The following is a 10,321-nucleotide window of genomic DNA, read 5'->3' as shown; positions in this document are numbered from 1 at the left end:
TGTCGTTGATATCTCCTAACTTGTCCCATTGGCCACGGTCGATGCGCCATTTGCAGCCTTCATTTCTTCTTCTAAGCCCTCAGCACAAACTTACTCTCTCTTTCTATCTTCTCCCAACTTAAGAGATTCTGAGAAAAAGGAAAAGTTTGGAAGAAGAGTGTTGAGGGAACAAGACCACGATGCTTGGTATGGCCACTCTTACTTTGGGCTCATCAACCGCAATGGTGGCTCAGAACCATGCTCAACAACACCATGCCACCACTCTTGCCTCAGTCAATGGACACAGAAGGCACAGTGTTTCCAACAGGACTCATTCCTCTGCCATGAGTTTGGTGTCTCCCACCAACAAAAGCTTCACTTTTCTCTCTTCCTTCAAGGAATCAGCATCTTCACGCCCCTTCACCACAGCTGTTGCATCTGTTGATTCTGACCAGCTCAACTCTTCTGATCCTCCCACCAAGGTCTGTTCTTCTCTCCCACTCCAACCCCACATTGAATTTGTGCTCAATTTTGGTTTTTTTTTTTTTCAGTTTTGATGTTTTTCCTTTGTTATGTTATCCTGAGTTGTTCTCTGCTGAGGGGTGTTATCCTTGTAACCGGAGAAACGCTTAATAGTGTAGTTTTTTAATCGGTTTTGATGATAATTACTTTATAAGAGAATATGCAATGCATTCTCATCTAATCTCAAATGATCAATTTGTTAAATTTGACCACAACTACCTTAAAAAGTGACATGTAGGGTGATTTGATTAACATTGTTTTACACTGCCAGAGCATTACAATGAACATTTGATTTATTTAATTTTTTTTTTCTTTTTTGGCTTGTCTTTTGCAGAATGAAGCAAACAAGTATTATTTTGTTGTTGCAAATGCAAAATTTATGTTGGATGAGGAGGAGCATTTCCAGGAGCAATTGTTTGAGCGGATCCGTCTCTTTGGGGAGCGTAATCAAGAACAGGATTTCTGGCTTGTCATTGAGCCTAAGTTCTTGGATAAATTCCCTAACATTACCAAGAGGTTAAAGAGACCTGCTGTTGCTCTTGTGTCAACCAATGGTACCTGGATCAAGTAAGAACACCAACTCTTCATTTTTCAGTGATTGATTCTACAAGTGCTTTAAGCTACGGAGTATAAATGAAAATATGTGTGTCTCTGAATGTTTTCATACAGTGGATTGGATTGGAAGCCATTCTATGTAGACAAATCCCTAGCCACCTATGATTGACAAACTAATCTAAGCCTATGTGGGAAAATAGATGCTATTTTATATGCTTGCATCATGGTGATTCTCACTTCTCAAACAAGAATTGATCATTTTGCTTTTTTCTTTATTTCACAATCTTAAAGCTGCCAGTTGTTAAATGTTGTAAAAGGGTTTCTGTATATTTTCCTCCCTTTACTTTTAGTGTTTGTGTTCTGCTCACCGTTTCAAATGATATAACATGAAACAATGGTATAAGAAAGAAGCAGTGTTTGATCAACAAAATTGCTGCAATGAAAATCATCAAGATAGTATCAAATGCCAGTTTATAATGCTTCAGCCACTTTGTAATTCTGACCCTATGTATGTTTTGGACTTTTGGCAGGTTCATGAAGTTGAGACTGGACCGAGTTTTATCTGACAGTTTTGAAGCTGAGAGCCTAGAAGAAGCATTAGCTTTTAATCCTACTGATTTGAAGTTTGAGAAGCCTGAGAAATGGGTGGCACCCTATCCCAAATATGAATCTGGATGGTGGGAACCCTTCTTGCCCCCTGTTCAGAACGAGGTGAAACCTTAAGACAATCCTTGTCAACGCTGTTTCAGTGCTTGATAGTCTTAAATCTTTTTCTCTAATGATTTCTGTTCAAGTGCAGCTGGATGGTAGTTAAAGAGGGCTAAATTTGCATTCAGTTTTGTATTTTTGGGAGGTAGTAGTTGAAGTGTTGCCCTTAGGATCTAAGTTGTAGGAATTGCATTTTATGTCTATCAAATGAGTTATGTATATTGTTATGAGATTGATGTTCTCTGTTTCTAGAAATGTATGTGATGGCGTGCAACTAATATATATTTTTTTATCTTTTGAATAGACTGACTTCTAAGGCTCCCAATTTTACATTATTTAAAGCTTGCTTGTGAGGCTTGAAATAACAATTCCTCAAATGAACATACCTCAAATGTACTCACTTTATACTTTCTTTGTCCATTGGTATGTTAAGGCTTCCTTAAAACATTCAGAGCCTTGTCCAATCACCATCCACTGCCCCTTAAAATAATGAACCTGAATTATCCTATATCTAAAATACAAGGGTGTGCTAAGAAAACTAAGGTTTTATTGTACTTTAAATAAGTCCCACCATGCCACATCACTTTTAAGCAACTCATTGTATTTTTACGAGTTTTGCTGTAATGGCTAGATTTTATAAGAACCCACACTTTTATAATTTTGTATTGCACTTCAATTTTTTATGACTTAAAAATTAATTTAATTCTTGAAATATTGTTTTTGTGTTGTTAAGACCGAACTATTAATTTTAAGACTCTCACTATGTTACATCAGTTTACTTTAGTAGGAGTTTCTCATAAGATTTGGGTCTTAATAAAACCTTTCTTAAGACTTCCGTATCAGAGATATTCTAAGGATATAGTTTTGAAGCTTGTCCTCCTTGCTACAGAGACTTGTCATAAGCCATGTTCTGCATTTTTGCACCCTTTGTGATGAATACAGGTTTGATTGCCATAAGGTCAAGAAACCTTTTGGGGCACAGTGTGGCATGCAGGCTTTATTTTGGGTTGGATGTCCTCATCTCAAATGTTGGAGTCTAAGAAAACATAGAGGCAAGTGTTGCAAATTGCAAATGTGATGAGAGGACTAAGGAAAACCTTTTTTAGCCTTTACTTTTGCCCGTTGTCTTTGCTTAGAGATCCATCTATATCCAACTGCTAATTTGCTCTATCCTCCAGTAATTGTATCCAACTTCCATAGCTTCTTAATCATGTCTCCTTATGTGAAACAGCATAATAAAATACTGTAATACTCAGCATAAAAGACAGGTTATCATTAGATGACTTAAGGTAGTTTCTCAGGGGATGCTCCTATTTTTATTCTTACAAGATCCACTTTGATTTCATACTGAGGTCTGCAAATTTTATTATATATGAAGTTGTTGAACATGTCCACAAGTAAATTCAACACTGTGGAAATTGGTATTACTTTTCATGTCTTATATGTCTAGACCTACCCTTTGCCTACTGAAGATGCCATTTTATTACAGAATAAAATTGGTCAGATATATTTCTTTAGTACAATGAAGTTATGCTTCAAAGAAAGAAGGACCACTAGGTTTCTTTCTAGTTCACGTAAGTGGAACACTTTATGCATTTCTTGAAGGTTGTAAAACCGTTCCCTTGATTCATTCCTTCCATGAGTCTGCCAGACATCAACTGCAAACTGCCTCTGTTATGGTCTACTAGACATTGCTGTTACCTTCCTGAATGTAAGACTAGATTCTTCTTCTGAATGATGTTTCTTTATACTCACAAATATTGGCTTTCCTAGGTATGACACTTGCCAACAAGAACAACTGTTCCCTGGATGATAGTCAAATGCTCATTATCCTGCCTTCCATCAAAAACAGAAAAAGTATATCAAATATTTAATATGTAAAACTTTTTGGTATATATATTGGTATTAATACATGATATCATTATTTGTGAAGCAAACTAAATGATTCATTTAGATTTGGTTTCTTAAAAGACGACAGAACAGGTTGTAAAAACTTTCTACAGTCGCTTTTGTTTTCTATTTATGTTTTTTTTTTTTTTAGTTTCTATTGAAACATTTGAAACCCAGGACTACAAAGTTTCCAATGAATTTTGAAACAAAGCAAACGCCAAGCAAATGACTGACACTAAATTGGACCTATTCTGAATGCAAGAGGCCAAGGGCGATCAAATAGTACACCAAAAGAAAATATACTATGATGATGCACATGGTTACGAAAGCCTGTATCAGTAACCAATAGCAATCGAGTATGGAAAATGGTTCTTGCACACTAAATGGTTAACCCTGCACAAGTTTTTTTGGTAGCAATAATAATGGATTTCTAAAGATCAATAATCAAATTATATTCCCCCCATTATATTTCTGTTAATCACATAATACGTGTTAACCACAAGTTTGTACATAGTTAATCAATGCCATGGCATGAAAAGGAATTTCATTACTTCTAATCCTGAATGTACTCTTGCGAGGATTGCGATTTCCCGAAAATCTTCATCATCAAATTTTCATATAGATTATTCAACTCAAACAGGACCCTCTCAGCAAGGATGTCAATAATATCCCCATGTTTTTCATATACCACTGGAACTATCAGCAATATCACGGATGCTGCACCATCAAAGCAAAGGAGAAAGCAGATTAGTACTAACTTGAACTTAAGTAGAATCACTCAATGTTTCATTGCTGTGACAAATATATGCATGAATTTGGTAGCTAACCTATGTAGATTAGAGTTGCAGCAGGGTACCGATAGTCAAGAAATGAGATAGCTCCTAATGTCCCTGTGACCTGCAGATCACTTTCTTGTCAGATAAAACCCAATACCACTTTTACAAGATGAGTAAGCAAGGTTAGGAACATGCTGAGAAGCACCAAGAGAAATTTCTTCAAATCTTGTCCGGAAGCTATGACACCAAATGTTATGAGTAGATTATTAAGTATACGTGTCACCGAAATAGCTGTACTGACAAACAGTCCTTTGGGTAAGAGGAATGATGATAATTCAAGTGGTGGTAATCTGTATCAACAGGAAGATAGCATCATTCCTTGGTGTAAAACAATAATCTAAATAAATGTGCAGACAATGAAAGTAAGCAGGCAACACAATGTGAAGAGATAGGGGGAAACAAATTCTCATACCACCAGTTCTTGATAGAGTGAATTAAACTCACATGCGAATGAAGGATGTTAAAAGGCTCCGTAGGAATAACATTGCCATTAGAAGTATGAGAGAGTCACAAATGAAACTAATCACGGTGTAATTCATCCTTTTAAAAAGCAACCATATGAAAGTTACACCAACAAGAACGCTTAATGAGATCTTCTTGTTCCTCCAGAGTATAAGATCAGCGACTAAAAAAAAAGAAACCAAGGTTTACAATAAATTCTACCATAACCTGAACAGTTTTGCAAACTGTTGTGTAAAATGATACAGTAATTTCTAATTCACACCCTCAAACTATGTTAACAGATTCAATGTGATTTTTGCAACACGAATGAAATTTGCAAATTATGTCATGTATGAAGAAATGATGTAAAAAAAGCCAGAGGAGCATACTCAGTCCAGAGCCTAGGGTAACACGAAGAGGTATTTTCCTGCCAAAGAATCTGTTCTTGGCAGTGGAGAACACAAAATATCTCTCCAAATCAGTCTCAAATTCAGAGTCTTCATCATCGAATTCTTTGTTACTGAGGAAATCCGAGTCTGCAACATCCATGACTTCTTTTGGTTGTGGTATTATTTATACTTAAATATGTTGGATCCTTTCTTAATGTTCTTATATACAGTGTAACCTGTAAAGAATGACATTTCCCAAAAAAAAACAATGACATGCATTAACAAAATATTAATTAATCAATGTTACAAATATGTTCATTGCATGAACAAATGAAAAAGGTTGATTCAAATTATGACAAATGCACAATAATTTGCAAGGTGATACGCAGAAATTCCAAGTCTGTAAGATGAAATATACAATTTCTTACTATCATGAATCAATAAACAGTGGAGAGTTTATCCTTTTCGAGATTTCTTCTTTTCATATGTGGATTCATTTTGGAGAAACTCTGTTTTCTACCTCTGCATTGTTACAAATCTCAGAGAACCTATATATACCGTAATCCATCTCTTAATATCCTCATGATAGATCAGAGTTTAAATGAATATTATTTTCCTTTTTGTTTTTATTTATATATATTTTTTCTTTTTTCAAATTAACTTATTTTTTTATGGTATTTATCTATAATGAAATAGTTACATTTTGTTTCTAGTTTTTTTATCTATATATTACGGAAGATAATTCATTTCGTATATTTAGAATTTATAATAATAAATATTTTAATATAATTTTTTTATTTAGTTGAAGTAAATAAATATTGTGACATCTCAATTATATAGCAATGATTTATAATAATAAAACCAATTATATAACAAGGATATATAATAATAAGACGTCATCAAGTATAATATAATAAAGTAGTTAAGACATGTAATAGAATATTAAAATTTTACAGTCATCTTTCAAAAGCTAAGAATTTAAAACTTCAAGTACTATAGTCTTTTAAAGTATAAAGAGTTGGATATAAAATCCTAACTACACTTTCAAAATAATACTAAGTCAACTAAGGAGTCCTAAGGAACTATGCAGCAGCATTATCATCTCCCCCAAGGCATGCTCCAAAGGGACCTCATCTATCTCTCCTCACATCTAAGTGGATGATCATTGTATAAGGAAAACACCGCACAAGCAAGACACAAAACACAAACAAGCAAGGGTGATCTAATTATATAAAAAGCATACAATATAACGTGTACATACAATATAACATCATCTAGGGTGTTTAGATGATTTGTAACATTTCTATGATGATTTTAAATTGATTAGAACTTCAATTACCCTCTAAAACACCTAATTGAACAACCTAAACACCCAAACTCCATTCTACTGTTTTTAACATGTTTTAGACCCCTCTTATGATCCTAACAAGTTACATTAGACTTACCTAAATTGTCCAAACCCTCCAAAACCACCCTTCTGGGGCCCGGGCCTGATTTTTCTGCACTACCTCTTTTTCTTTCTCTGCAGATCTGCTTACTCTAAAGGCATCCAACATGGGTATTTGTTTCAAATTGATCTTTTATTGTCCCAAAACATGTTCCCTTGAGTTCTTGCGTGTTTTCCTCCACTAGAATGGTTTCCTATTCATTTATTGCACACAACAAAGAGATTAGCGGTAAAAATAAGCATATACTAAATAAAACACAAGAAAACTAGAAAACACACTAAACTTGAGAATAAAAAAAAGGTAAAAGCTATGAAGGAGTTGATTTGTTCACAAAATATACATACACAAACACGTTAAATCAACCGTTATCAACCCGTGTTGCTTTCCAGTGATATGAACCATGCAGAAGATGAGTAATCTTGGTACTTGGATACGGGGTGTTCTAACCACATGACAAGAAGGAGAGAGTGGTTGGTGAATCTTAATCAGAAAGTGAGAAGCAGTGTGAGATTCGCAGATGATAGCACAATTATAGCGGAAGGAATTGGCAGAATCCTAATCGCGTACAAAAATGGCGGAGTTGCATATATGGATTATGTGTTGTATGTTCCAACAGTGAGGAGCAACTTATTGAGTCTCAGACAGCTTCTGGAGAAAGGCTACACCATGTCGATGCATCAGAATCTCATAGAGGTTTTTGACGAAAGGCAACGATTGATGCTCAAGGCTCCTCTTGCCAGGAACATGACTTTAAGGTAAATTTGAATACCACTGTCGTTCAATGTCTAGCGGCGACTGATACTATGGATGATAGGTCGAAGAAGAAAAGGAGATCTAAGAAAGATGAGCATAGGCATGGTAAAAGGAGAGACAAACATTGAAAGAAGAGACGAAGGAAACAAGACAAAAAACCAAATCGAAGTTCAAAAAGGGAATCGACCAGTCATACTGATTCAAAGAGTGAAAGTAAGAGCGGTAACAGCTCTAATGGTGAGAATTGTGGTGCTCAACTGAAATATCATAAGCATAAAAAACAATCCCAGAGATTCACAGAAGGTCAATATTCCTTAGTTGTGGAGAAAGATTTACCTCACATGCACCTCAACAAGGAGAAACTGGATATGCTAAAGGAAGAACAATATTGTAATGGCACTAGAGCCAACTATAGATTTGACAAAAGTAAAGGGAGGCAGTCTGATGTGATGAACGATCAATCTTGCAAAGCTTGGAGTTAAACCTCGAGAGTTTAGTTTTAGAGGGGTGTGTTGTGAATAAAACTAAAATGTAACGACTTTAACTGTTAAATGACAACCCACCACTTTTGTATCTGGTATACATATATACCCTACTTTTCTTATAATGAGAATGACTCTCGTTTTTCTCTCTTCTTGCATCACACTTTCTACTATACTCTCTCATCACATCTGCATTTTCACAAACACCTATTGGTGCTAACATTAGCTACATGTATACCATTAAAATCAAATTAGTTGCAATTTTCGTTCAATATTTATGACTGTGCCCAGGTTGGCGCTCGTTTGCATCTAGGGCCTGTATCTCTCAACGTTACTTCTTGCATCTCCAAATTTCAAAACTATTCTTTCTATTTTTTTAAAAAAAGTTGTATAGTATGAATGTTCGGTCAATCAAAGAATTAGGCGGTTAATCAATCTATGATTTTATATGAGTCGATAGATAAACCGATTGGTCGGACTAAAAAGTTGAGTTATTACTGAAAGTAATTACATTAACCTTAAGCTAAATCATTACCGTTTGGGTCTTAATTATACTAGTACTAATCAGAAGTCAATTCTAAAATTTATAAATATAGGTTTATGGTATTCAGACAGTGAGTTAAATTGATTTCATATTTAATACTAACGTTATCAAATATACGTTGACTTTAGCATCATAGTGTTTTCTGCATATAGCATCTCAGTTTAACTGAATGACAACTAGTGTGGAGTGAAGTAAACTTAACCTCGACCCCTTAAACAGAAACATTTTTTACATCTATCTAAGGCTCGAGGACACCCAATGGTGACCACAAGAAACATGGACGATTAGCAAGATCCAACGAAGTTGATTGGAGAGTTACAAAGACAAGTGTAAGAGATGCAAAGAAGACATGAGGTCGAGATAACAATACTAAGGGTTGAACATGCTGCAGTGGGCAAGAACAATCGGCCTAACACTCTATGTTGATAATTCCCACACCCTATAAGGAGAATGTTCAAACTGAGGGACCAAGGACCAGCGAGGAGGTGAGCATCGCTGCCACCAGAATAACCCCCTCGGTTTAAACGATAAAGGTAGGGAGTCTATTGTCCTTCACCGTTAGTGTTGTCAAAACGGGTCACCCTATCTAATCCGGCCCAGCTCACCACGGGTTGGCCACTTAGTGAGCCAACCCAACCCAATTCATTTATTAGCGAGCCAAAATAATTCGAACCCGACCCGGCCCACCACGGGTTGGTGGGTTAAATGGGTTGACTCACTAGCTCATTTAATTACATTTTTTTTGTAATTTAAATTTAAATAATTTCAATCTAAAATGATGTTAAACTTCAAAGACAATTCAAGAAAAAAAATTAACATACAACTCAAATGTAATGCAAGAGAAAACCCCAAAAACGAATAAATAAGTTTATAATATTGATAATTTTTGTATCATTTATCCATTTACAATATTGGAATCTTGAATGGATAAATTGATAATATTTTGTTCTCTTGAAACATCTTTTTCTTTATTCTTATTTATAATACAATAAAAAAATATTAACTAATAATATCAAAACATAAAATAATAAATAATTAAATTAAATTAGGTAGGTTGGTGAGTCAATCCAACTCACACGAGTTTAACTCGGGTAAGCTAAGTTTTAAGTGACTTGGATTGAAAATTAGTTTGTATAAAAAAGTTTCATTTTTTCAAACCTAATGGTAAGTTAAATTAACTAGCGAATTCTAACTCATGTTGAGAGCATTATATTCACTGTGATAGTCATGGAAGCATCAATGTTCAAAAAGTCAACACCTCCCTCCCGTCTTTAGAAAATATGACGAATTGACAAATCGGAACGAAACTATGGCCTTTTTTACTCCAAAATATTTTCAAGCAGAATAGTTGGAGGATGACCATTGATACCTTGGTTCATTAACTTTGAACGAAGCTTCTTCGGATTGTCAACAAAGGAAATGTACAAATAACATAAACAACCCAAAAAAGAAAGAAACACAATAGACATAAAAAACCGAGAATCAAATTGAAGTCGCATGGTTAGAGAACACCTTCTCTTCACTGCATACTCAAGTCACATCCAAGCTCTGATGGTGTTGAGGTTTGATACGAAGGAATGATACCATGACACACAGAATAAAAAGCGGTTTGATATAAGACATGCGTCTATATACGTAACTACAGACCGACAAACGTGGATATTTAAAAGGATAAAGATACTCTATCAACTCTTTTTTAATAGTTTTTTTACAACAGAATACGTGTTATTATTTTATTGATTTATTTATATTTATATTTAAAAAATTATTTAAA

At 34.8% G+C, this 10,321-nt stretch overlaps 2 protein-coding genes across 5 annotated transcripts; one reads left to right on the top strand and one right to left on the bottom strand.

Moving 5' to 3' along the window:
* On the top strand, positions 1-3,757 carry LOC106775053. Of its 4 annotated transcripts, XR_002669825.1 has the most exons (5): positions 2-461; positions 836-1,068; positions 1,587-1,767; positions 2,707-2,816; positions 3,538-3,757. XR_002669825.1 is itself a non-coding variant. In XM_022786668.1 (4 exons), the coding sequence occupies exons 1-4, from the start codon at positions 180-182 to the stop codon at positions 3,541-3,543; spliced, it is 702 nt and encodes a 233-aa protein (XP_022642389.1). In that variant the 5' UTR covers positions 1-179; the 3' UTR covers positions 3,544-3,757. The 4 variants fall into 4 exon arrangements, 3 of the variants coding, with proteins under 3 accessions (XP_022642389.1, XP_022642388.1, XP_014517575.1); XM_022786668.1 differs by lacking the exon at positions 2,707-2,816 and having other exon boundaries at positions 1-461; XM_022786667.1 differs by lacking the exon at positions 3,538-3,757 and having other exon boundaries at positions 2,707-3,198.
* Positions 3,758-3,839: 82 nt separating this feature from the next.
* Positions 3,840-5,480, bottom strand: LOC106774798 (reticulon-like protein B6). The gene is made up of 5 exons (XM_014661834.2): positions 5,321-5,480; positions 4,935-5,115; positions 4,636-4,780; positions 4,482-4,551; positions 3,840-4,371 (listed from the first exon to the last, which is right to left on the bottom strand). Exons 1-5 carry the CDS (start codon positions 5,478-5,480, stop codon positions 4,208-4,210), a joined length of 720 nt encoding a protein of 239 aa, XP_014517320.1. The 3' UTR covers positions 3,840-4,207.
* Between the last annotated feature and the right edge of the window lie 4,841 nt (positions 5,481-10,321).

The sequence above is a fragment of the Vigna radiata genome, chromosome 10 (assembly GCF_000741045.1).
Source record: "Vigna radiata var. radiata cultivar VC1973A chromosome 10, Vradiata_ver6, whole genome shotgun sequence".
Lineage (NCBI taxonomy): Eukaryota > Viridiplantae > Streptophyta > Magnoliopsida > Fabales > Fabaceae > Vigna > Vigna radiata.
Note: the sequence above shows the minus strand (reverse complement) of the source record. Positions and strands in the feature narration are given on the sequence as shown.

Bases quoted from the DNA above. Each gene is read 5' to 3' on its own strand.
- LOC106774798 (XM_014661834.2), bottom strand. From the start codon at position 5,480: ATGGATGTTGCAGACTCGGATTTCCTCAGTAACAAAGAATTCGATGAT. The intron at 4,781-4,934 runs GTGAGTTTAATT...CTGTTGATACAG, and splicing joins TTAACATCCTTCATTCGCAT to ATTACCACCACTTGAATTAT. The intron at 4,552-4,635 runs GTGCTTCTCAGC...AGTGATCTGCAG, and splicing joins ATTTGAAGAAATTTCTCTTG to GTCACAGGGACATTAGGAGC.
- LOC106775053 (XM_014662089.2), top strand. From the start codon at position 180: ATGCTTGGTATGGCCACTCTTACTTTGGGCTCATCAACCGCAATGGTG. The intron at 462-835 runs GTCTGTTCTTCT...TGTCTTTTGCAG, and splicing joins CTTCTGATCCTCCCACCAAG to AATGAAGCAAACAAGTATTA. The intron at 1,069-1,586 runs GTAAGAACACCA...GACTTTTGGCAG, and splicing joins ACCAATGGTACCTGGATCAA to GTTCATGAAGTTGAGACTGG.